The 27,617-nt window shown below is 39.0% G+C and overlaps 1 protein-coding gene across 4 annotated transcripts in view; it reads right to left on the reverse strand.

Annotated features, from left to right (window-relative positions):
• Positions 1 to 13,407: 13,407 nt before the first annotated feature.
• The window catches only part of PDLIM3 (PDZ and LIM domain 3), a 31,866-nt gene continuing 17,656 nt past the window's right edge, over positions 13,408 to 27,617 (reverse strand). For 2 of the 4 annotated variants that reach the window (XM_021694132.1, XM_021694131.1), the window contains 4 exons: positions 25,170 to 25,237; positions 18,226 to 18,356; positions 16,288 to 16,399; positions 13,408 to 14,133 (listed from right to left, as the gene is read on the reverse strand). In XM_021694132.1, the coding sequence (XP_021549807.1) occupies positions 13,944 to 14,133; positions 16,288 to 16,399; positions 18,226 to 18,356; positions 25,170 to 25,237 (501 nt within the window). In that variant the 3' untranslated portion in view covers positions 13,408 to 13,943. Of the gene's footprint in view, positions 14,134 to 16,287; positions 16,400 to 18,225; positions 18,357 to 19,974; positions 20,239 to 25,169; positions 25,238 to 25,612; positions 25,801 to 27,617 lie in introns of all 4 variants that reach the window. The other 2 variants (XM_021694129.1, XM_021694130.1) reach the window with 2 other exon arrangements.

Raw genomic sequence — 27,617 nt, forward strand, 5'->3', positions numbered from 1 at the left:
TCTTTCTTTCTTTCTTTCTTTCTTTCTTTCTTTCTTTCTTTCTTTCTCTTTCTTCCTTCCTTCCTTCCTTTCAAGATTTTATTTATTTGACAGAGATAGAGACAGTGAGAGAGAGAGCAAAAGAAGGGGGGGAGTGGGAGAGGGAGAAGCAGGCTTCCCACTGAGCAGGAGCCTGACGCGGGGCTCGATCCCAGGACCCTGGGATCATGACCTGAGCCGAAAGCAGACACTTAACAACGGAGCCACCCAGGCGCCCCAGGACATTTTTCATTATGAGCACAATACAGCCATCAAAATCCAGAAATTAGCACTGATACATTACTACTATCTAATCTTCAGACCCCACTCAAGTTCCACTGATTCTCCCAATATTGTCCTTTAGACAAAAGTGTCCAGTTCAAACTCTCGCACTACACGTAGTTGTCATGACGTGCATCTTTAATCAGAGTCTCATGGACTCAGAGTTTCCTATTTTATTCAGTGGGTTACAAAGGATTATATTCTGTTGCTAACATGATCAATATTGTTGCTTAAATTTTCCTAGAGGGTCAGTGAGAGTTTCTTTAGCTGGCTTCGGTGTACTTTTGACATGTCTCTTTTATTCCTGGAGCATTTCTTCATTTTTTTTGCCTGGACAACCAGATATTCCAGTCTCATCCCATACTTTCCCTGCCCTAGCCTTGAAATCAGCCTTTCTCCAAGGAGCCTTGGTTTGTTTTAGAAGAGAATGGTATTTAGAAACCAGGATGTGAGTGTTAGGTTTGAGTGTTGCTGTCTCGGTATAGCTGCTCCCAGACCATCTTAGTGGATAGAGCTGGGGAATGTCTAGATATGCATATATACATACATATAGACATCTATATCCATATATACATGCAAACACATGGACATTCACATCCATATTTTGTTCTCTATCTATTTCTACATATTGAAAACTATGAGTTCATGATACCTCCAATTCCCGTCCAACATCACAGTGCTCTTTCTAGTTTTCTCTCTTTCCATATTTGTAATTTCCCTTACCAACAGCGAGAAAGTTGACTCCCATTACCTTTTATATATTTATTTATATGAGCAAATATCCATTCTCTCAATGCCAGTCTCTCACCAAGTCCCATGTGGATGCCCTTGTCATCAACTTAGGTTCCAATACCCTCCACTGCCTCTTCCCTCCTACTTTGCCATTGACTCTGAACCCTGTATTGGGTCTGTTCTCCACTTAGATTCCCTCTTCACCTTTCTTGGGCTCTGTCACCCTATGCTGGGCCTCCTGTCTGTGTAGAAGACTTCCACATTCCCCTGAGCTTTGACACCATGCACCAGCCAGTCCCACGTAGAGCCACCCTCCTTACCTGGCTCAGGCTCTGACTGCTTACTGTGCTAGTGCTCGCCCCCACATGGGTGCTCCCCTGTCCCTCTTTGGGAATGGACACCCTGTGTCTGCTTTTGCAAGGCTGTGACATGATTCATCCATTTTTTTTTCCCCTAAAACCTGGATTGTTTTACCTTTCTTTTAGATTTGCTAATTCATCTGGAATTGATCTTTTTACAGAGTGTGAGGTAGGTGTCAATATCCATTTTAAAAATTGTGGCTATCTGATTGACCCACCATTTATTGTAAATAACATAATTCCCCACAAAACTATATACTTTAATATATTTTAAAATGTATTTTTCTTATATGTGCTCTCATCCTACCATCTTGACCCTAAAGTTCTTCATTGCCAAGTTGCTAAAGTCAAGTAAGATGATTATCTCCTTACCCAGAACATAGATTAGAATTAGATAAAAGGGATAGTATAATGAAATTTCCTTTAGACTTCCAAAATGGAGAAAACCTCATTCTCCTGAGTGAGACCAGGATGACCTGATCCTGTAAGATTCTCGTGGGCTCTTTGGCTACTGTTGAGCTCTCAGTGTCTTCTACAACATTCAGATTTTCAATACATAGAAATGAAGGGTCATTGATATATGGAAAAACCTGGCAAATTATACATTATGCTTGCTGGAGCCTACCTCTCCCTGTTCCTGCTCCTGCGACGCTGAATGGCTCATTATCCCATTTAAAAGTGGTAAACAAAGTTTATAATCCGAGCACTTACTCTGAGGGATGTTAAATTTCCTCCCTCCCTAATATATTTATCTCCCCAACAATTAAGCTTTTGGTGAAATATTCTTACTTATACTTAATGGTATTGAGAATTGTGGAACTTTATGGAGAAAATTATTTTCCAGATCGGTATGGGGGAAAACTGAAACATGAAAAGTTTAAGAACTTTTTAAAAACTCTGTAACTGTAAAATTTCCATCTAAATTTTATAAAAGTATAGAGGGAGTATAAATATAATTCAAGCTAGAGCTAAAAGTTCCTATTTCCTGCTATGGTATCACAGTTCACCTGTACATTCTCTATAATCTATATAAATAGATTAGTGGGGTGAGATGGTTTCTATTTCATTTCGCCTTCTATCAGATAGACAGTGAAGCATATTCTGTCAGGAGATATGCTTTCTCTGGTCACACGTGTCAGTCGGTTCAACAACTTCCCTGAAAATGTCTGATTTTTTTTTTGATTGTGAAATTCATTACTAAAGGACAGAATTAGAATCTGTGCTGGCAACGAAAAAAATCTGTGAGTCACAGTATTTCAAAATCTTCTAAAGGCATCTCCTCCTAGAGAATCTACTTTCACCTGTTGACTAACAGCTGCAGATTCAAGAATCTGGAACAAATTCAAGAGCACTGCACAAACACAAGCTAGCCAAATCTTTTCTTAGCAATCTATTACCAGACTAAAATACTTCTTGGTTTTTTTAGCCTCAGAAGATGTTTTTTTTTTTTTTAAGCCTGAGATCACAAGGCTATCAGTCATAGCTGAGATCTACAGTAGTGTGAAAAAGTGATCAAACTTCTCCTAGGATATAACAAATTTGGGTAATTTTCCTAAGGCAAGGGCTATGGTCAGAGAGGGGTACCTATGTGCTGGTGACTTCGGAAGTCTACCATGAGCAGTGGGCCTTTGACAGCTCAAAGGCTTGCTCCAAATGCAAACACCTCCACTCTGCCTTCTCTAAGTTTCCTTTAGCGTTGATTTTAACCTGATTTCATCTGTATAGAATGAAGCCCACAACTCACTAAGGATGGCTACTAGCTTTGGCTCTTAGGAAGTTGATGGCAATTTTAAGAGGACTTATTAATAGTGGTAAGGTGGGGATACTGAGAAAGTAGGGTTGGTCTAACTCTGGGAAGTTTGGTGTGCTAAAGGGATAGATGTAGGTCACTACATCTCAAGGTAGCTTGAGAAGGAATAGTTGTTAGGGAAAGAGATATTTTTAGCATGGTGTATAGTACTTGAGCATGCTTGCAGGCTGGGAACAGTGACAGAGAGAGACAGAATGGGAAAAATAAGTTGGGAAGAGTGAGGAATAAAGTAATGGGCATAATTTGGACCAAGAAGAAGACAGAGGACCAACAGCATCTTTGAACATGTGAAAGTTTGGCCATTTTGTAGGGATGATATAGAGCTTTCTTCCCTCTGACAGAGGCCAGCAGTAGGGAATGAATGCTCTTTCTCTGGAACAAGGCACTTGGGGCAGATTAGCACTCTGTTTGTGAAGCTTGTGGAGGGTGAATAGGTATTCATCGGTTTGGGTAGGTTTAGAGGTAGTGGTCTCTGTACCCTCTGTTAGATTGGAGAGTCTAATTGAGCTCACTCAACTCTGTGAATGTACTAAGAACCACTGAATATACTAAGAGACTTCAAAGGGATGAATTATGTGGTATGTAAGTTATATCTCAATAAAGCTATTATTTTTTAAAAGAACACTATTAAGGGACCCTTGGGTGGCTCAGTCGGTAAGTGTTTGCCTTCAGCTCAGATCATGATCCCAGGGTTCTGGGATCTGGTCCCGCATCAGGCTCCCTGCTCAGTGGGGAGCCTGCTTCTCCCTCTGCCTGCCGCTCCCCCTGCTTGTGCTCTCTCTCTCTCTTGCTCTGACAAATAAATAAATAAAATCCTAAAAAAAAAAAAGAACACTATTAATATAAATATGTATTGTCACTAATCTGTTAAATAGATTCTTAAGATTAGAAATGGTTAGGACCAAAAGAAACAACATGGGTAGGTAGGCTCAGTGGGTTAAGTGTCTGACACTTGGTTTCCGCTCAGGTCGTGATCTCAGGGTCATGATCTCAGGGTTGTGAGATTGAGCACTGTGTAGGGCTTGTGCTGGGTGAGGAGCCTGCTTAAGATTCTTCTCCGTCTCTCTCCCTTTGCCCCTCCCCCTTCCTCTCTTAAAAAAAACCCATCATGGGTAGAAATGTTTCTACTTATTTAGATGATTCACAAATTCCTTTTCTGGAAAATGCTTGATCAATGCTAAAATAATAGCAATAGCCAGCACTTACATGGCTCTTGCTATGTACCAAACACTGTTGCAAGTGCTTTACATGTATGAACTCATTCAATCTTCCAGCGGCCCTGTGAGGTAGGCATTCTTTTTCTTTCCATTTTATAGATGAGGAAACTGAAACACAAAGAGGTTAGGCTAAATTTCTCCTATAGTAAATGTCTCCTGGAGACAGAATTTGAACCTGGGTAGTCTGGTTTTAGAATCCATGCTCTTGATGACCTGTCTCTGCTGCTTTACATTATTTCTGCACAAGAGATTTAATAGCTTTTAGTTTAGGATAATTTTAAAGCTTTCATGGGACAACAAAGCCCTTAGTAAGCTTTGTACAAATTATCTCCTACATTCCATTTCAATATAACTGACTCCAGGTATTAGAACTCGGTGGTTACAAAAATGAGCTCTGGACACTGGCAAAGCTGAACTGAAACTAGCTTTACTATCTCCTAGATGTTAGCTATAGAGAAATCATGAAATCTCTCCAGAACTCAGTTTTATCAACCATAAAATTAGGATGATGATCCTTACTTTACAGGGTTGCTGTAGGATCAAATTAAGATAATTCATATAAAATATCTGACACATTTCCTACTAAGTAATGTGTAAACCCCTAAAAACAGTTTTTATATATTTTTAAGTGTTTATTTTTTATTTAAAATTTTTTTTAAGATTTTATTTCTTTGAGAGAGAGAGAGAGAGAGAGCATGAGCAGGGGGAGAGGCAGGGGGAGAGGCAGAGGGAGAAGCAGGCTCCCCACTGAGCAGGAGCCCCATGCAGGGCTCCATCCCAGGACCCTGAGCCAAAGGCTTAACCAACTGAGTCACCCAGGCGCCCCACCTAAAAACTATTATTATCTATGCTTTTCAGTATTTAATCCCAAGTTCAAAATGGTGTTTCTATGACTTCTAATTATTCTTTGGGGTCAAAGATCAAGAGCCAATTAAATGAGCACAATTGTATCAAGCCAAAAGATTCAAGAACTAGATACCTATTCTTGATAGTCCCAGGAGAGTTGACATTTCACACTGAGAAGGATCAGATTCATGAAGTTCACTGGAACTTCTCTTCATTTGAGGAGGGTAATTTTAAAAGCTTGAGTTCATGCAACCTGACTTCACCAAAGACTCACTGACAATATTCTGTTATACCCAATGGTAAGTTCAAAGCAGTTCTTATATACTCTAAAGATTTAGAAGACTAACAACGGAATTGAAGTTGACCCCAAGTAAAAATTCTGGTTGCTCAAGCAAAGGCAAAGAATGATAACAACAACTAAAACTGTAGGTTATAATCTTGTAGCTATAAAGAGGACTAAGGTCCCTTTACTGACTCTATGTATTTTATTTGAGTGTGTAGATTTTTAATTGAGTGTTTATAAAATTCATGACATAATACCAGTCACATTTATACATTATTTCTAATCCTTATGACTTTGCCAAATAAACATTTTACAGATGAGGAAAAGTATCAGAAAGCTTAATTTTTGTACAAGGCTACATAATTAGAAAAAATCCCATTTAAACTCACTAATATTCCCTAGGTAATAAGTAATATATTTCAGAAATCTTTAAACCTATGAATTCTTTTTTTTTTTAAGATTTTATTTATTTATTTGACAGAGAGAGACACAGTGAGAGAGGGAACACAAACAGGGGGAGTGGAAGAGGGAGAAGCAGGCTTCCCGCTGAGCAGGGAGTCCGATGTGGGGCTCAATCCCAGGACCCTGAGATCATGACCTGAGCCACCGAGGCACCCCTAAACCTATGAATTCTAAACACTATTATATTTCTTTCTCTCTGTGGTTTTGTTTACTTATATCAGTATTAACTTTAAGTCCACATTTGTTCTCTTTATAATAAAAATCATCTCTTCCATAAGTGTTAGGAAATGTAGTGTGGAATAATAAAAATATTAAGTAATGATTTTATTAAGTAGTAAGTAAGGAGGTTGTTATGGAAAGAGCTCTGAATAAGGATCTGAATTCTAACTGTAGCTCTGCCCCTGGGCTTTAACTCCTTAATCTTCAGAACAAGGGGGTAGACTGGATGATCTCTGAGACTTCTACCAGCCCAAACAGTCCAGACCTGCACTTGACATTGTCTTTATCACTGTTAACTGGCTGGCCATTCCGTTCAGTGAGGGCATGCTACCAATGTGGCTAGGTTCTTGGTTCAGTTTAGAAGTTTCATTCTGTTCCAATGGTCACGGACACCACCTCTGACTCATGTCACAGCTCATAGCTGAAATCAAGCAAGGAATATGGGTTTCTTGTTGCAAATCCATTTGTTCCGTTGGAAGTACACGTTAATAGTATCTTCACATAGCAAAGGAAACATACTGTTTTTATATCGTGACCAAGTGGCCCTCACCAGGGCAGCTCCGTTAGTGTCCAAAAACCAGAAAGCAGTTTAGCATCAGGAAGAAGGGGGTCATATACTTTGAGGAATGAAAAGCTTTGTAACATGAAGTACTGTTCTGGAAAGGTCATGGTTGGGAGCTTTGGGAGCTCAGATAGCAGCAGCTGGAGCCCAGATGCATGAACAGGCAGGCTGAGCAACCAGTTCACCTATGGGCACGATTGAGCCTAAAGCAGGCTCTTCATCCATGTGACATTGGTTGCATAACCTCGGTGCTTTTGTGAACCAGAGATATGTGCACACCTTGGCACATATACATGTGATGGCTAATCCACATACCTGTGTTTTTCAAACCCCATACTTCAGACAAGGAGACAATGGGAATTTGGCCTCATGAGAGGTCGTTCTCAAACTCACAACATAGTTTTGCTTTTGGTGCAGAAATAATAACTTGCATGTACTCCTTCACCAGGTGAAAAATTGAATAAATAAATGAGTGGAATAATTTTCATCCCCAAATATTTGGCATTTCATATAATCTAAATTTAGAATCCATTTATGCTTGATACTTATGATAGGGGTAGCAATTAGGATTTAAGAGCAGATATTGTATTAGATTTGAATAGTGGACAATGGAATTGTGCTTTGGGTTTTCATAAATTAAAACATGCTGACATGCCTTATTCCTAGAGAAAGGAAAACATGTTGTTGGACATTCTGTACATATTTAGACAAAGTTTTCAGGTAATTAAAAAGGTAATGTTGATACCTGATTCTTCTGAAATGAATGTTTGGTAATATTACTAGAAAATTTAAAAGGAAATAATTATAAGCCACCACTTCTTATAGGTGCTTTGTTTTAAAATTAAGCCCATGAAACATTCTAATTAGCTTAAAAATGTCCATTTGTAAATGTACACAAAGTATTCAAAAGTCCATATTGTTATGCCTCATATTTAACATCTCTTACTTGGTAGGTTTTCAAATAAATATTTATTGAGTGCTTTCCAAAATGAATAGACTTGAGAGGATTGTCTTGAAATGGTCATTTAGAGGAGGTAAATGGTTTATTTACTTGAATTATCTAAACATCTCATTCTTTTTTTGAATCGCCTTTTTTACGCTTATGATTCAGACGGCACAGCATAAATAGTAAAAGAACATCAGGTTCTGATGACATGATAATAAAGAGTAATGCAGTTTTCTAGGATGGAAATAAAATCTGTTCAAAGGTCAACTTGACAAACTTTTGTAACTCAAGTTGTTAATAGAAGAGACCGAGAGTTGCATTCTGTTTATCTTGGGGTGTTCCCATGTTGGACAAATTGGAGATTATCTTATGGAGAGATGGGTAAACTGTGTGTCACATTAACCATTATGTTTTACTCTGCTTACATAGGTGCAAGCACATGTGATAACTAGGACTGTTTTTTTATTCAATCATTCATCCTATTGGTAGAGAGCGTAGCAACTCTATCCTGTGTTTACTCTGAAAAAAACCTGTAATTTAGTTAATCGTGAGTCCAAAGTTCATAGAAGCCCAGTTCTTAATCTTAATGGATAGTTTCATTGATCATTGTTAGCTTTAATAAGCTTGTAAATATAAACACAGTGACTAGTCTGTTTACTAAGAAAATACGTTATTCTGTGAGCTAAATCAAAACTGGTTGGCATTCTTTTTCATGGCATGAATTCCTATGTAGAATCTGGTGTGAACTTACTAAGAGACAAAATACTAGTATGAGGGACAGAATGTTTTCTCATTTTTTTAAAGTTTTAATTCCTTTTCATTTTAACAGTGCTATTTTTATTTTGTACTTTATATATTTAAAAATAATGTTCAGGGGCGCCTGGGTGGCTCAGTTGGTTAAGCAACTGCCTTCGGCTCAGGTCATGATCCTGGAGTCCCGGGATCGAGTCCCGCATCAGGCTCCCTGCTCAGCGAGGAGCCTGCTTCTCCCTCTAACCCTCCCCCTTCTCATGTACTCTCTCTCTCTCATTCTCACTCTCTCAAATAAATAAATAAATAAATCTTTGAAAAAAAAATAATGTTCATATTGCATTCATTTCTTTTTTTATTTAGGTTTTTATTTTAATTTCAGTTAGTTAACATATAGTGTTATATTAGTTTCAAGTGTACAATATCGTGATTCAACATCGCCTGGTGCTCATCACAGCAAATGCACTCCTTAATTCCCATCATCTGGTGCTCATCACAGCAAATGCACTCCTTAATTCCCATCATCTATTTAATCCATCCCACCCCCTCCCCTCAGATTGTTCTCTATAATTAGGAGTCCATTTCTTAGTTTCTCTCTTTCTATTTTTTCCCTTTGCTTGTTTTGTTTCTTAAGTTCCACATATGTGTGAAATCATATGGTATTTGTCTTTCTCTGACTGACTTATTTTGCCTAGCATTATACTCTCTAGTTCATCTATGTCATTGCAAATGGCAAGATTTCATTCTTTTTTATGGCTGAATAGTATTCCATTATCTCTCTCTCTCTCTCACACACACACACACACACACACACACATCTTCTTTATGCATTCATCAGTCTATGGACATTTGGGTTCTTTCCATAATTTGGGTATTGTTGATAACTCTGCTATAAACCTTGGAGGGCATGTATCCCTTCAAATCAGTATTTTTGTATCCTTTGGATAAATACCTATTTATACAAAGTGTAATTGCTGGGTTGTGGGGTAGTTCTATTTTTAACTTTTTTAAAAAATTAACATTGGCATCAGGGAAATACAAATCTATTTTTAACTTTTTGAGAAACCTCCATACTGTTTTCCAGAGTGGCTGCACCAGCTTGCATTCCCACCAACAGTGTAAGTGGGTTCCCCTTTCTCTGCATCCTCGCCAACATCTGTTTATTTTAGCCATTCTGACTGGTGTGAGGTGATATCTCATTGTAGTTTTGATTTGTATTTCCTTGATGATGAGTGATGTTGAGCATCTTTTCATGTGTCTGTTGGCCATCCGTATGTCTTCTTTGGAAAAATGTCTATTCATGTCTTCTGCCCATTTCTTAACTGGATTATTTGTTTTTTGGGGTGTTGAGTTTTATAAATTCTTTATGTATTTTGGATACTAATCCTTTATCAGATATGTCATTTGTAAATATCCTCTACCATTCTGTAGGTTGCCATTTATTTATGTTGATCATTTCCTTCGCTGTGCAGAAGCTTTTTATTTTGATGTAGTCCCAATAGTTTATTTTTGCTTTTGTTTCCCTTGCCTCAGGAGACATATCTAGTAAGAAGTTGCTATGGCTAATGTCAAAGAAGTTACTGCCTTGCTCTCCTTTAGGATTTTAATGGTTTCAGATTTCACATTTAGGTCTTTCATCCATTTTGAGTTTATTATTGTATATGGTGTAAGAAAGTGGTCCAGTTTCATTCTTTTGCATGTTGCTGTCAAGTTTTCCCAACACCATTTGTTGAAGAGACTGTCTTTTTTCCCATGGGATATTCTTTCCTGCTTGGTCAAAGATTAATTGACCGTATAATTGTGGGTTTATTTCTGACTTTTCTATTCTGTTCTATTGATCTACGTGCCAGTATCACACTGTTTTATTACAACTTTGTAATAAAACTTGAAGACTGGAATTGTGATGCCTCCAGCTTTGCTTTTCTTTTTCAAGATTGCTTTGGCTATTCGGGGTCCTTTGTGGTTCCATACAAATTTTAGGTTTGCCTGTTCTAGCTCTGTAAAAAAATGCTGTTGGTATTTTGTTCTTTTTTTTTTTTTTTTTTAAAGATTTTATTTATTTATTTGAGAGAGAGAGAATGAGAGAGAGCACATGAGACGGGGGAGGGTCAGAGGGAGAAGCAGGCTCCCTGCCGAGCAGGGAGCCCGATGTGGGACTCGATCCCGGGACTCCAGGATCATGACCTGAGCCGAAGGCAGTCGCTTAACCAACTGAGCCACCCAGGCGCCCGCTGTTGGTATTTTGATAAGGATTGCATTAAATGTATAGATTGCTTTGAGTAGTATAGACCTTTTAACAATATTTGTTTTTCTCATCCATGAGCATGGAATGTTTTTCCATTTCTTTGTGTCATCTTCAGTTTCTTTCATCAGTATTTTATAGGTTTCAGAGAACAGGTCTTTTATCTCTTTGGTTAGGTTTATTCCTAGGTATCTTATTATTTTTGGTACAATTGTAAATGGGATTGATTCCTGAATTTCTCTTTCTGTTGCTTCATTATTGGTGCATAGAAATGCAACAGGTTGGGGCACCTGGGTGGCTCAGTCATTAAGCGTCTGCCTTCGGCTCAGGTCATGATCCCAGGGTCCTGGGATTGAGCCCCTCAACCGGCTCCTTGCTTGGCGGGAAGCCTGCTTCTCCCTCTCCCACTCCCTCCTGCTTGTGTTTCCTCTCTCGCTGTCTCTCTCTGTCAAATAAATAAATAAAATCTTAAAAAAAAAGAAATACAACAGGTTTATGTGTGTTGATTTTGTATCCTTTGACTTCACTGCATTCATTTATCAGTTCTAGCAGTTTTTTGGTGGAATCTTTAGGGTTTTCTATATATATATTATTGCATTCATTTCTATTTATTAATTCTCTACATGTTAAAATTTCTAGATTTAATTGTTGAAAGAATAATTTTTATTAACTATAATAAACATGCAACTTCAGGGCATGCTTCACAAGCCTTGGTCACGTGGTCTGAATTACCAGATTTAAGCCATCTCTCTCTCAAGTTTCAGATTAGAACTATACTATTTTTTAAAAAAACTACACTACCTTATTTTTAAAAGATTTTATTTATTTATTTGAGAGAGAGAGAGAGCATACATGGGGGGGGGGAGGGATAGAGGCAGAAGCAGACTCTCCAATGAGCAGGGGGCCTGATGTGGGGCTCAATCCCAGGACCCCCAGATCATGATCTGAGCTAAAGGCAGATCCTTAATTGACTGAGCCACCCAGGCGTCCCTACACTACCATTTTTTTTAACTCATTATTGAACATGTGAACTTAAGCCGTTCATTATTATTCTACCATATACTAATATATGATGTACATTAATATACAATATAATGTACACTTTTATCATGAATCTTTCATTCTTAATTTAACCTCTTTTTAGTACAGTACACATATCCTCAGCTGTGCTTCCTGACTCCAGTTGAGATGTTGCTTAACCTTCTATCAATAATACCTAGCAGACTACCACTGGGAAGGGCCATGAGGGGTAAGAGAGGAAACAGCTCTGGGGATTAAATACTTCTCAAACAGATTCTACTTGCTCCTCCTGATAGTCATTCCACCTTTATCTTCTAGTCCAGAAATACCAGTGCTGTTAATTTCCACACCTTTGCAAGATTCTGGAGGGTGTATTGGGTTGGTTTTCAGTTTTCTCCACTGCTGCTTTGGATTTCAGCTTTCTTGAGTTTTCTAAGTCAGTTACCATTTATTTTCTCCCTAGCTTCCAAGCTTTTAAGTTTATGTCCTTCCCAGAACAAAATATTTTAAAATAACATCTGAACAAAAAATATAGTCTATTTGGATACATTCATTTCTTTGATCTCTAAGTTTCTTATTTATTTTATTTTAATGCCTCTGTTAATGAATTTGTTTTGGTGCAAGGGGCTCCAGTTGCAATCTCAAATGCCTAAGGGGCCAGGTATGTGTTGTGGTTCCTCTCACTGGATCCAAACCTTAGACAGGTCAGGGTCAGAAATAATTAGTTAAGTTTGGGGGAATTCCAGAGCAATACCATGTGTGCCCTATTTTCCATTTGGGACAATAGGAGATTACCTGCTCCAGACCCACAGGGTAGGGTATAGATGTAGAGGGTAGGATAATAGGGTAGAGATGAATTTGTGACCAGAGGGTGAGACAAAGGGCCCAAGACAGTCCCTACCTCCCCCTCTTCACATCCTGCCAGTTTCCCATGGTTTTATGTGGAGGGGACATTTTCAGAAGTTTCCCATATATCCCCAGTGAGAGCATGGGAAGTAGGTAAGACATGCAAGTTAGGGGCATTGTTATGTGACCACCAAAGTGAGAGGCAAGGTGACAAGACAGAGCCAGGGGCTAGATGGAGTTCACTGAGATACAAGGATCCAAGCCTCCAGGGAAGAGCTGAGACTTCTGGAGATGATGCTGGAGGTGGGTTTGTTGCCTGCTCCCAACCATGTGGAGAAAACAGACCACAAATGAAACCATGGATCTTAGCAGTGGATGCAATAGGATCCCAGGAGACTAGCAGCCCCTCCCTTCCTCAGGAGGGCCCTGAAACTGTCTCCTCTTGGAGATGACATCTTGGGAAGGAGGCAGCAGCAGTGGTGAAATTTTGAGCATAAAGAAACAGCCTTGAGGGAGGTCTGAGCCTTGAAGTCACTGACTATTTCGTCTGAAAGAAACATTTATAAAATGAAAGAGACCATTTCAAAGCACAAGAAACTGTTTTTATAGGAAAGGGACTGAATTACCTTTAGCAAATTTAAATGTCCCTCCTATCAGCAGAAATTGTGGGCTCATAAGAAACAGTATAGGAAACTAAAGAAGCCACATTTTTCTTAAAATACCCAAGTTGTTAGTGTACATGTCAAGATATGATTGCACCCTCTTGTTGGAATGTTGATTTTATTTGAATTCATTGAATGCCACTTCATTAGGTATTTTAAAAATATTTTATGTATTTATTATGTATGTTGCATCTGGTGGTATAATTGTTTGACTACGAAACTAGAGAAATCTAGGGAATTTCTTTCTGACATGCACTATAATAGTTAAAACAGGTAACAGACAATTGCAGGTTGGGTTAGACTACAAGATTGTCATTTGGTATTTACTACAATTGCAAAATCAGCTTGTTAAGGAAAGATAATTAGACTCCCCCGAATCTCTTGATGTCACAATATAAATATAAATTGTGGGGTATGACATATAAAAAAATTATTGCCTTCAATGTCCTTAAGTTATTACTAGCCCGAGAGAGAGAAAAAACATAGCTAAGTGTATGTTTCCGAGTACATTTATAGCAGGCATTTGTCTCCCGCTCCCTGTTCTTCAGTAACAGTAGGAAAAACGTCTAAAAGCCTTGGTTTTAGATTTGGAGCCAACCGTTTGCTATACTTCTGCCCAAAGCCACCGATGTCTTCGTGTGTAAGTGCGCGTGAGTGTGTGCGTGCTCGGGTCTGTGTAAGGCTTAATTAAGCTTTGGGATAGAGAGTAACTGTGTCGTAGCCCTGTGGGGGCCTCGTGCGAGCCCTTGCGTGGGTTTCGCAGTACAGCTCCCCCTCCACGAAGAAGTAGCCCTTCTGTTTAAGGTTGAGGTTACAGTCGGCGCACACGAAACACTCCGGATGCCGGTGCTTGTCCCGAGCCTTCACAACAGCGCCGCTGTTGAGGGAAAGACAAGACGGAGTGACAAGCACAAAGCCGAAAACCTGATGCAAAGGGAAGCAACGCGGCAGATGCGGCCGGTGCTGTCTGTTTCACGTGCAGGAAACAGCCTCCAGCCAGCCCTTCCAGCTGGAAAGCCCGCACAGCCGGAGGCTGCTGTCATCCTCAGGGAGATCCGAGACAACCACAATAACAGGTCACGGGGTTCTCTCGGATGTTGACGTGTGACTCTTTCCCCCATTTTTCAAACAAGTCGCTTCTAGAAAAGCTATAGGATCTGCCCTCATGATCTATGCCGATTGTTTCTTTGAAAGAGGAAAACATGATAGAGATACGGCAAATACCTCTGCAAAGGATTCTGATTTTGACCGAGCTTGCCGACACATCTAGAAGTCCCTCTGATTGCTTTCTATCTTGGCGCTGCAGCCTCTACTCTATGGAGCACAGAGAAAACAGAGCAAAGGGCAGAGGTGGAACTTCCATGGGTGGGTAGGCTCAACTCTGCCGTCAAAACGGTTTACCCCAACTTAGGAGCAGTAATTGCTTTTGGTACCATCATAAGCTATTGTGTTTTATGAGATCCTCTTTGCTCCTGAGCTGCCGGTCCTGCTTCTTTCCTTCCTTCCTTCCTTTCTCTCTCTCTCTTTCTTTCTCTTCCTTTCTCTCTTCCTGTCTTTCTTTCTTTCTCTCTCTCTTCCTTCCTTTCTCTCTTTCTCTCTTTCTTTCTTTCTTTCTTTCTTTCTTCCTCTCTTCCTTCCTTTCTCTCTTTCTCTTTCTTTCTTCCTTCCTTCCTTTCTCTCTCTCTCTTTCTTTCTCTTCCTTCCTTCCTTTCTCTCTTCCTGTCTTTCTTTCTCTCTTTCTTTCTTTCTTCCTTTCTCTCGTCCTTCCTTTCTCTCTTTCTCTTTCTTTCTTTCTTCCTTCCTTCCTTTCTCTCTCTCTCTTTCTTTCTCTTCCTTCCTTCCTTTCTCTCTTCCTGTCTTTCTTTCTTTCTCTCTTCCTTCCTTTCTCTCTTTCTCTTTCTTTCTTCCTTCCTTCCTTCCTTCCTTCCTTCCTTCCTTCCTTCCTTTCTCTCTCTCTTTCTTTCTTTCTCTTCCTTCCTTCCTTTCTCTCTTTCTTTCTTCCTTCCTTCCTTCCTTCCTTTCTTTTTCTTTCTTTCTTTCTTTCTTTCTTTCTTTCTTTCTTTCTTTCTTTCTTTCTTTCTTTCTTTCTCTCTTCCTTCCTTTCTCTCTTTCTCTTTCTTTCTTTCTTTCTTTCTTCCTTCCTTTCTTCCTTCCTTCCTTCCTTCCTTTCTCTCTTTCTCTTTCTTTCTTTCTTTTTCTTTCTTCTTTCTTTCTTCCTTTCTCTCTTTCTTTCTTCTTTCTTTCTTTCTTTCTTTTCCTCTCTCTCCCTCCCTCCCTCCCTTGCTCCCTCCCTCTCTCTTTCTCTTTCCCTTCCTTCCTTCCTTCCTCCCTTTCTCTCTCTCTTTCTTTTTCTTTCTTTCTTTGTCACATTCCACTCCTTGCTCTAACCAGGCTTCTCTCCCACTGTCCTCTTGGGATGAATCCTGGATCATTGGACAGATGGTGCCGCAGTGTGTGAACTAATATAGAGGCACAGAAGGGGCCTCTGGGGCTGGGAGAAGGGGCCATGTGGGGCGTTTGCAGTGGGGAGATTGAAGTGATCTGGTTCACTTGGAGATTTGAATTAGCAAGTGTGGCTCTGCAAACACAAGGGCCCTTGACATGGAAGCTGACTGTATTTTTAAAAGTTATACTTAAATATATGTGCAACCTAAGAAACCGAGTAAAGATAATGTGTTTTCATGAACAACCTGATGACCCTCATATTTGGTTTCTTCAGTTTATACAAAAGAGGAAGTATTTAAAGACTACACATTAACCAAGGGAGGGCTTTTTGAAGTGAAGCTATGCTTCTCAGAAGCAATTTTTAAAATACGCTTTGAGGACAGTTTTTTTTTTTTAAATGGGAATATATCTGAAATTATAAGTCCAGATTGTTGCTGACTCACATTATATGCCAATTTTAGGGCATGTTGAAGGAGTTCTGGTCAAAATGTGCTAAATGTTGTGGACATAGTTCAAGTCACCGACTAGAAACCGAGAGCGGATACCGAGATTTAGAGTGAATGCCGGGGTTAAAACTGGGACTTACACGATGCCGCTCCCACATTTGTCACAGATTGGCATCTTCTGAACGCTGCCAGCACTGCCGTGGGCTTTGGTAACTGGAGCTCTCACACTCCGAGTTCCAGCAGGACGGTCATCTGAAAAACAAAGTGTTTCCATTTACGGCAAGCGGACAGCTGGCTACAGTTTGTACTTCACTTCTATTTTAAGGTGTGCACTTTAACCTAAGGAATTCCTAATTTGTGCCAGAACTAGTATCTCAAAAGGAGGAGGACAGCTTCAAGCATCACTTGTTCAGAAGTAGGGCCTTTCCAAAAAGGATTTGTTAAAAGTTGTCGTCGCTGTTGGGGGGAGCTGTTATAAAATGCCGAAAAGGATCAGAGAACATTTGGCTTTTTTTTTCTTTTTCTTATTGTGGTAAAATATACAGAACATACATACGATGGATCATAATGACCACTTTTCAACGTGTGATTCAGTAGCAATAAGTACACTGACAAGGTTGTGCAACCATCACCAACAGTTCTTTCCAGAACTCTTTCATCGTCCCAAACAAAAACTCTGTACCCATTAAGCAGTAACTTCCCATCCCCCCTTCCTCCCAGATCCCAGTAACCTCCACTCTCTGTCTTTACGACTTGCCTATTCCAGGTACCTCATAGGGGTGGATGCCTGCAAGATTTATCTTTCTTGTCTGGCCTATTTCCCCCAGCATGTTTTCAGGGTTCATCCATATTGCAGCATGTATCAGAATTTGATTCATTTTTGAGGCTGATTAATGTTCTGTTGGATGGATAGACCATATTTTGTGTATCCCTTGATCAGTTGATAGGCATACGTGTTGTTTTCACTTTCTGGCTATTGTGGATAAAGCTGCTATGAATACTGGTGTATGAGTATCTCTTTGAGTTCCTGCTTTCAATTCATTGGATATATAGCCAGGAGTGCAATTGTTGGATAATACAGTAATTTCTGTGTGTAACTTTTTGAGGAAATACCATACTGGTTTTCGCAGTGGCTGCACCATTTTGCATTCCCGTCAACCACGGACAAGGGTTCCAGTTTTTCCACATGCTCACCAACACTTGTAAGTTTCTTTTTTTTAAGTAGCCAACTTAGTAGGGCATTTTGCATTTTTGTGCAACTTTTTTTTTTAAGTTTTTATTTATTTATTTATCTGACAGAGAGAGACACAGCGAGAGAGGGAATACAAATGGGGGAGAGGGAGAGGGAGAAGCAGGCTTCCCACTGAGCAGGGAGCCCGATGTGGGGCTCGATCCCAGGACCCTGGGATCATGACCTGAGCCAAAGGCAGACGCTTAACGACTGAGCCACCCAGGCGCCCCATTTTTGTGCAACTTTTAAAAGACTGTGTATATCTTTTTGGGGTAGAAAAACATTGATAAGATTATGAGCCCTGAAGACAGCAGTAGTGGGCTAGAGATTCAGCCTTGCTTCTTACTGGCTGTGTCTCTGTACAAATCCACTCTCTCTGTGTGTCAGTTTCTCGTTTGTTAAAAGGGAAAAATAATAGTTCCTGTTTCACAGGTTATTGGGAGGATTAAGGGATCAAGTATGCAAGACACTTAGCACAGGGTTTGGAACATAGTAAGGGTTCATTTCAGTGTTATTTTAAAATTTTGATGATGATGACACCGTGGAGCGGGGGTAGGCTGAGAAATTTTGCAATATCCATTTAAAATTCTAACTAATGATTTTTGAGCCAAACTAGCCCCTTGACTACTATGGATGGAATTTGTCTTTGGTGTCCTTTTATCACCGGGTTGGTGGCTACTTGGATACATTCTGGAAGCTCCTTTTCTAAACCAAGTGCCATCCAAATCTTTCTGAGGAAAGATTCATTGATCACTGAACTAAATCAATTTTTAGTCTTTCATTCCCAGTATGTTTGCTATCCTCTCCTCCATCAATACTGTTCCAGCAGGTATTCATGGCTGCTCACCAGGGCCATCATTCACTAATTCCTGGAGCACTCTGAAGGAGCCCGACTGGCGAGGCTGAGTAGGCTCATTCCGATTGTCATGGAGCATCCGGTACACATCTGACTGGGGGGGCACCAAGGCTGTGGGTTCACTGAAACACAGGATGGCATGTGAAGCAGTGTCAGGAGCGTTGTGAGGCATGGAATGTGCAAGAAGCCACAAGACATGGATAAGCAATAATCACTATATTTGCAGTAACTCCTGAGCAAAGATTCAGGATTTTCAAGTTAATCTCTGTACAGTTAAAAATATGGTATGAATTCACATGGGTCACTTTCATGATGTCATTCATTAACCTGGGAGTCACATCAGCACTTCTCCATCTGGCAGAATACTTTAGAGGGCAAGTACAATGTGACTGTTAGGGAATAGTGATAAAAAGAAATAACACTCATGTCTGATGGATATATAATTATAATGTGAACAAAATTAACTTTTCTCAGAAAAGAGACAATATACAGATGGTAGGAAGTGCAAGAGTGAGCCCAGTTTGATTATTCTCAGTCATAAAATTGTCAGTAAAGTTCAGATTCATTTCTGATATTAAGCTGAAAGGTATGGCTTAATTTTGTTTTAGGGTTAATTTGTTAACTCCTGAGAACAACAAAGTTATCGTTTTGCTTATAAATGGAAGAAATTCAGCTTGTATGTGAAAATACATAATGTAGAAACTTTCATAGATACGTCAGTTATATTGATTACATTGTTTTTAATAAGCACATTGTAATTCACTTACAACAATGATAGCAGCTTTATTTTAATATTCTACAAATATAATTCATGATGAACAATAAGAAAATGCCTCAATAATACTACATGTCAGGCACTAAATGCTTTATTATTTAATGGCATTTAATTGCATTATCTAGAAAAGGTAGTTGCTATCTGCACATATTTTTACTACCTATATCATATCTTAAAATCATCATCTTATATATCTGAAATTCTTCGCAAAAAGGCTTTGAGATACATTACACCTTTATTATCTCATTGTATTCATCCCTAGAGCTATTTTGGGATATAGTTACATAGTACTCTAAAACATTATAAAATTTTGATTTATAAAAAGTGGTTATATAATACTGAAAGAAGTAATAAATTATTATCTTATAAGTCTTTATTTGAAAAAAACTTGATGGCAAAAGCACTTTGAGGAAATATTCATAATAAAGAAGAAATTAGCCCAAATCGGGACCGATGGAAATTAAATATTTACATTAATAGCTTGAGCTTATAAAACTTTATTCATGGTAAAAATTCTAAATGGAAAAATGATCACCTCTCCACAAGCTACCACTAAAAGAGACAAGAGGTGTCACCTCTTAAAATTCCTCTGAACCTCCCATTCCTTTCCCAATTTTTGACCCCCAAAGAAGAAGCATAGACTATACTAGATTGTAAGTTACTTTTGAGAAGGATTGTACCAGACGTTTGTAAAGAACACTGTGGCTTTCTAAAGGAGATAGACATTTGCTCCTTCCCTGATTTCATTGTTTTGTGCTCTGTTGCGTAAAGTTCTACTTAGTTAATTCTTGAACTCACTTTTATCTTTAGGTCTAGATATTTGCAATACACCCCTAGTATTTTTTTTCTTTAAAGCTTTCCGCATAGCTTTCTTTCAATTACGACAATGTTAAAAGACACCCGTAAGGTTGACATTGCCCATGTGTTTAGTTAATATGCCCATGGTTCAAAAAGACTCGCATTACCTCATTGAAGGTGCTTCCCCTAGAGCTGTTGAAACCTGACCCTGAAGTGTTTCCATAATATTGTCATCTGAGTACAACTGCATAGGAGTATTAAACTGAGCATGTACAATCTTCACACCGGGAAGTTCCATTTCCAAAGGAATGTTAGGGGCCATCTTAGCAGCAACTTTCAAGTCACCTGGGCAAATAGTACTAAGAGTGCTGACAGAAGAAGGGGTGCTACGTCCGCTGCTGCCATCAATGCCGGATGGAGTGCTGCATCCACTGTTTTAATGACCACGTGACACAGAGGTGACACAGGAATCAGAAAACCCAGACAGAACACAGAGAACAGGTACAGAGAGGTTAAAAGGAATTGAAGACGGAAAGTAAGATGTGAATTAAATCAAATTTGAATGAAATGGTTACTTCCGGCTAGGGTGTGTTTTATAAAGGGAAGACATTTCAAAATTCCTGATTGAAAAAAGTGCAAGAAAATTAAAAACTACAGGTGATATTGCATTTTTTGGCTCTGTTCTACTAGGGCAACATGTGGAGGGTTACACACAGAGTTGTATGTGAGGTAGGAAAGATGCAGCTATCTTTACTTTTTAAAAATAGGCCAAATGAGGGCACCTGGGTGGCTCAGTTGGTTGAGCGACTGCCTTCGGCTCGGGTCATGATCCTGGAGTCCCGGGATCGAGTCCCGGGATCGAGTCCCGCATCGGGCTCCCTGCTCGGCGGGGGGTCTGCTTCTCCTTCTGCCCTCTTCCCTCTCGTGCTCTCTGTCTCTCATTCTCTCTCTCTCAAATAAATAAATAAAATCTTAAAAAAAATAGGCCAAATGATTTTAAACTGGCCCACATCACAAACAAATGGTGCAGGGAAATGACATTGGCTGGATGTCCTTTTACATTTATGAGCTGCAGTATCTAAAATCAAAATATTCCTGAATGATCCTTCACAATTAGTAAGGGACCATGCAGCATGAAGATCCAATCAGATATTTAGGCTAAACATTTCATGAGAAGTGTTTCTGAAATGCACTTAGGCTTTCACTGAATAGTAACTGGGAACTTGAAGGTTCTGTGATAAAGATTATGTTTTAAAGCTATTTTGTAAATGTCTTACAGTTAAGATTTTAACTTTTTCTACTTTCATTCTTTAATTTTGTGAAGAATACACGTTAATAAACTGTTCAGTGATTTAAGACAGGCTCTAGAAACAGCCAATAAGTGCTTGTCACCTTGAAATTAATTGATTAGAGGGCAAATAAGGTGGTCTTAGACTCTTTGGACACTACGTAGGGCTAAGCTATATTTCTTTCATACATAGCTATTTCATGTAACAATTTTGGAGGCACACATGTATTTCCATGCATATTTCTCATTTCCTTTTAAAGATCAATTGAGGAGACTTGTTATTAAAATATGAGAAAGGCCAGTCATGCAATTTCAAGAACAGCTAGGAAGATTTCATATTCTCTATGAATCTGGATAAGAGGCTAGTTACAGCTCACGCACCAGTGACTAAAGTCATTTTTCTACATGCATTTTAAGTGCAGCGTGAGAAATGCATTTTACAAGAAAATGGAATATACTGAGATTTTTTAAAAGCACAGTCATTTAAGACTAAGCCAAAAGAAATGTTAGTATTTGTAAACTTCTATCATGCTTGCAGGTTAGTGTTGCTATAAACTCCAGACAGAGAACAATTTATATGAGGTGTTTATCTCAAAGCCCATTTTCTCTTAGGGCTTAAGTGTGACTCTTGCATTTACTCTCTAGGGCTACTAATGCTAACCTTAGCCCCATATAGACAGCAAAAACCAAAAGGATATTGGACATTGATTTTGTTGACTTCATCAATGTTGTAGCCTGCTTAGTCTGGACTACCCATGTCACAAAATGGATTAAAAAAATTTTTTTTGTCCTGTGTTATCCATTGCAACCACCTGCATGACCTAAATGAGGCAAGTACATATGGATGTGCTCCTTCACTTCCTGGCTGTTGAGAGCCTATTTAAAACCCAATCTCTAAATTGGTTAATCACATACAAAATGCCCAGTGGCTTATTTACCATTTTTGTAAGCTCAACACTGTACTAGCTCCTGAAGTTGACCTCAGTCGGTAAAAAATAAAAGTAAATTTTCAGTTATAGTGCAGTTTACTCAGGATTATATTGATTTAACGTAAGTGCAATGAAGCATATTAAATTGTAATTTTGGGATTTGAAACACTGAGTTAAATCTTGGGAGAGTTGGGCTTAAAATAGTGAACCTTGTCAGCAAGCATTTATAGCTACTCTGACCCTACTGTGTGCCAGGCATAGAGCTAGGCATAGAGTAGATAGATAAACTATGAGCAGTCAAAACTTACAGATAGACCTTATCTTGTAGTTGTAATTAGTAATCTTGTATATAGCATGTTTGTGTATATAATTTTATTTAAGCAAGGATTGTGTCTTCTATTGCCTTGCTTCTTTATCATTCTATTTAGGGGCCCATAGTTATTGAAGAGATAGGAAGTAAACCCTAAGCAAACACGAATGACCTTTTATAAATTTCTGGGACAGTTTTACAAGATCTCTTGAACTGATGATTTAAATAAATAGTTTTCATGGACTTTGGTCACTGTGGGTATTATCATGGGTCACCATGACCTATTCCTGTGACTGAAAATGTAGGTACTAATGAGATTTCTTTGACTTTGACTTAATGACTTGGCAAGACCACTTGTAAGCTTGGTGATACACTCAACTACTTCTTGTCTCTATAGATCATCAGACAGAGAACTAATTTCCCTGGCCTGTATACAGGCTTTTTGGGATGAACTTCTTGATGTGACCTGTCCAAAAACCACTCACAAGATTCTATTTTATCATTTGGATCTATAAAATAAAATTTTTAAATTTACGTATTTGCATATGAAAATACTGACTTTCTAATATGATTCAATTATGAAATAATTAAAAGAACCTTAACTATCAGTAAGGCCCTAGGGAGATTAACATATTAGCAATCTAGCATCTCCCACTTACTTCTGATTAAAAAATTGTTCATTGATGTGTAGTTGTAGCTTGGTGGATAGCCACCTCAAATTCCACCATGACAAAAGAATCATTTGGTAAGAACAAGGAATTCAGAAGCTAGAGCAAATAGTGAGAGGACACAGGAAGAAAGGAAAGGTAGTAGAGGCATATTTACAATTCTTTAAGATTAAATGCTGGTGCCTGTCTTTCATCCCTGTTCCTCCTCTCTCCTCTCCCAAATTCAGCTATATTGAAAGGCACCTTACAATGACAAAAGTATGAGGGGCTTGTCACTATTACCATTTTTGAATTAAAATGCAAATATAAAAAAAGGCCATTAGCTACCTAAATCTCTCTGACTTTCCCTGAATTTTTATAAAATTAAATGTGTTACTGGTCTTTAGCAAAGGCAAGATCTGTGTCACCCTAATGCCCTCCTGAAGTCCTATAGTTCAGATTAGTGAACTTATAGTTAAACCAACGTCAAAAGAATGCAAGTGTATTAATTTTACGATGCTTCTTTAGAAAGAATATATATTTATTCATCAGTAACATAGCATTTTTACTCAATCTAGTGTTATGATATCAGGGTGGGGCTGGGAAGCTATTGAATGTGGAGAAATCGGGAGACGATTCAGAGGAAAATGGACTGGGAACCAGAGAATGAAAAAAAGAAGTAAAAAAGGCTTGTGCAGAATTGCATGTGTGAGAGAGGGGTGATAGTTTTGTTTCTTCTTGCCATCAGAAAATATTATCAGGTACTCTTAGGATTTTGTTCCTTTATCTAATGAACATTTATGGAGCATTTAGTTTGTCCCAGCCTTGTTTCTAGGTGCTGGGAAGATGGAAGGTGCTCCATTCTAGTGGGGGAAGATGTACTTGGTAGTCACTGCCTTTTTAGCATCGTCTCCTGATTTTCCACTCTATTGCTTCTGTCTGAGTCTGATATCACAAAATTGTCCAGCTTATTTTGAGATAATCCTCTGGCCCTGACTGCAGTTTATGGAAAGGTCTGCATAAGGAGATCATATGTCAATTGATGACTGACCACCCAGAGCACGTATCATAAACTCGGATACCCCCAAGGGCTAGCAGGGTTACACATGTATGAAAATGGGCCAGGTATCAGGAATGATGGGCATTTTGACAGGATGGAGAGAAGATGTTCCATCTTAAGGCATTTACTAAGTTCATTTTTTTTTAAGCAACAGGAGGATTATGTAAAACACTGTCAATTAATCAGATGGGCCACTAGTTTGGGACACTGGATATAGATCATTAGTCAATAATCCTAACCACCAACTTCCTTCCTCGGGGCTGACTAACGTGGCTGAGGTCAGAGGAATGGGTTTGCGGTTTCCTAAAGTCACTCTTTCCCAAAGTGCTAACACAGGGCATTAATTTCCCCCCCTTAGGTTGAAGTACAATTTCTAGAGAAGATATTTATTTGAAAAGGATCATCTGAAGATGATCTATTTCTCTGATTGACAGCCATGAAGAGCTTGCTCATTCTTATTGCTGTGTGCACACAGTTATCCATGAGGGGTAACCGACATATCTCCCTCTCTCCCAACTCTTTCCTTATACTTATATTCCCCCGTGTGGAAAAGTTCCTTTCCAAGTGGCCTCTCTTTCTTTGTAAGGATCCATAAGAATGCAGAGTTATTTTTATGTAAGAGCTAGAACGAGTGGGATTACCCAGCCGGCTGAAGGTGCAGTGAGAAGCAGGTGTTGAGGTGGCCTCTTCAGAGAATGTCCAGCATAGAAAGCTGCACCAGCACTCCCACTGGGCCCCACCTGCTTCCTGACTCCTGACTTGGGGCTGGTTTCCAGGTTTGTTTCTGCTGGCTGGGCCTTCCTGACATGGGAATGGAGTACACCTGCCTGCCTCAAAGGTCACTGTGTTCTGGATGGGCTCCTCAGAACAGCAGGGGTATTAGTTATAAATATATGTGGTGATTGCCTAACTTTTCACAGCTCTAGAATCTTGTCAGTATTTATTCTCAGAAATGGAGGTTAGCGGCCTCCTCTGCTCTGTGAAGTGAGTTTGTTTCTTTCGCTTTTGAAATAAGCTTCAGGATGAACAGAGTCACTCCAAACACCTATGTGTTACTCTTCTTAGTGATTAGTAAGGATTTATTAAAGAAACATGCACTCCAGACATCAAAATCTCAGAGCTTATGACCTGCTTCGGCCTGGGATTATGAAAGGTTTGGGCCGAATATTGTGCTTGTGTTCAAAGTAGTTCACATCCTGTAAAAACAAAGGGTTAAAAAGTTCCTCAGTGGAAGATAGTTTTTTTTTTTTTTTTAAGATAAAAGTAAATGAATGATAATTGTACAGAGAGGATTATTTACCACCGAATAGTGACATGACTAAGAAGGGTGGCAATGGAACCAGAGTGATTTCTTCGTTTTAAGCATCTGTTCACTAGAAATGTTCAGGAACTGGCAGATTGGACTCCAGAACATCAGAACCATGTTCTAGATGCTTGTCTTTAAGCTAAAAATCTGATCGTGCCTTCAGGAAAGTAAAAATAAAACAGCAAGAGCTGAACTTTTGAAAGGAAAAGAAACCGTACTATCACTGTTAAGAGCATGGTAGCCGGAAACCCAGTCAGATACTTACTTTTGAGGCGAACTAGGAATGAGACCTCGCAGCTGTCCGTGAAGTGCATCTTGTATATTGCTAGTTGAATAGAGCCCAATTGGTGAGTTATAGGAAGCGCTCACTACCTGTCTTTTGTCATCAATGTTTGCTGCTGCAACAAAAGGCTGGGCCCTTCTGTTGTGCGCGGTACCAAGAGGTTTGAACTCCTGTACAATGGCAGACAAAATACACAGAGCCACAGAATGCACAAGAAAGCCGTTAATGAGCAAACCAACAGCATCGCTATTGTTAATCAAGGCTTCTTTACCCCATTGCAAGATTCATGGCAAGGTTAAAGGAGGAGGTGAATATAAAACTTTCTACGTTTTCTGTGAACTTTCCATGTGCTGTACTCAGCCACAAAATGGTGCAAAGGAATTGATCTTATTTAAATATTATAAAATAATTCGAACATTATACCTTTGATCTGGCCCTACTGACTTTTTACATTTATAGCTTTTAAGAAATTCTCATATGACTCCTTTGAAGACAGAAATTCCGTGTCAGAAATGAGATTTGGGGCTTAGAATAATTATTATACTTCACATTTCCTCAAGTAGAACTTACGTTTGCTTTCTCTTCTATTAATAGAGAGCTTTTATCTTAATAAAAGTTACTCCATTTTAGGAAATGGAGGAGGGAAACAATCAGAAAGAGAGGGAGCATTTGTGAATGACTATACTGAATCACTTTAACTAATCCAAGTAAAATTTTCTTTTTTCTTAATACCTACCACAAAGAACAAAATTATTTTTTTCAAAATTTAAATTCCAGTTAGCCAACATATAGTACATCATTAGTAAAAAACAAAATTCTTAATTTGCATTAAGGTCTAACCTTAAATTTAGAACAAATAATAAGAATTAAAAGATGATTTTTCCCTATGAGAGCAGGTTTTCCAATTTTTATATAGATTTATAATTTTGTAAAGTCATTAAGTATGTTTTTCTTCTAAGCAACAGAAGAAAACCAAAAGGGAAGGCTAAAATACACACAAGCTGATTCTCTTCCCAAGTCTTTTCATTTGGCAGGATCAGTAAGATAAATCTTTCCAATATTTTCACTCACACACTCACATCGACTTCATTTACTTTTGTGAGTGTGTCACCAGTTCTTCACACAGATTTCAACTAGTACAAACATTTATGATTCTTTGAAATGTTACTGAAAAGAGGCTGTTTTTATTAAAAAAATAAAAAGGTCTTGTGATATTCTTACTCATGTCATTTTTGTCGCTCCTTGTCATTACAAATGAATAAATTGTGGGATGGTGCTTTTTTGTTAGGAAAAGAGACTGTCTTCCTTTCTTAGGGGGTGGAATCAGAGTTTTGCACAGAGATTCTTGTGCTTGAGAACACCAACAGCTTCCCGGAGGGACCCATGCCACAGAATGCTTCGTTTGGGTTCTGAGCAGGCAGTCGTCAGAGATAGTCCCTGTTCCTCCATCCAGGTCCGTTGGCAGTTAAAAAGGAAGTGAGGTGCAGCTTCAAATACTAGCGGAGTCTTTGACCCCAGCTGCCCCAAATCTCACGGAACGTGAAAATCAGTGAGGTGGTAGAGAGCAGCTTTTCTCTCATCATCCTCAGACAGCATAGTATAACAGCCTCTTGAACTTGAAAAGGTCTGAGTTGAATACAATAGCCTATGATCCTAGAGTATTTTTGACTTGACTAATATCTTACTGATTCATTATTTTTACCTCCAGAAGAGTGGCTCACTGCCTACGAGTTGGTTGGGTGACAAGATAGCTGCCGTTATTAGGTGGCAGAATGACCGAAACAACCAAATTTGGCTTTAGGAAAACGCTGAGTCCCACAACCTGTGAAAATGTGTGTAGTCAGACATTGATGTAGTGGTACCATCTGATTGTTTCGGCTGATTTAATAATGAATTTTGATTGGGTTTTTATGATTAACCATTCTGATTAGCCATTATTATGGTATGAAAAATTGAAATGGAAATAATTGTAAGTAATGACAGTGGC

The sequence above is a fragment of the Neomonachus schauinslandi genome, chromosome 2 (genome assembly GCF_002201575.2).
Source record: "Neomonachus schauinslandi chromosome 2, ASM220157v2, whole genome shotgun sequence".
Classification (NCBI taxonomy): domain Eukaryota; kingdom Metazoa; phylum Chordata; class Mammalia; order Carnivora; family Phocidae; genus Neomonachus; species Neomonachus schauinslandi.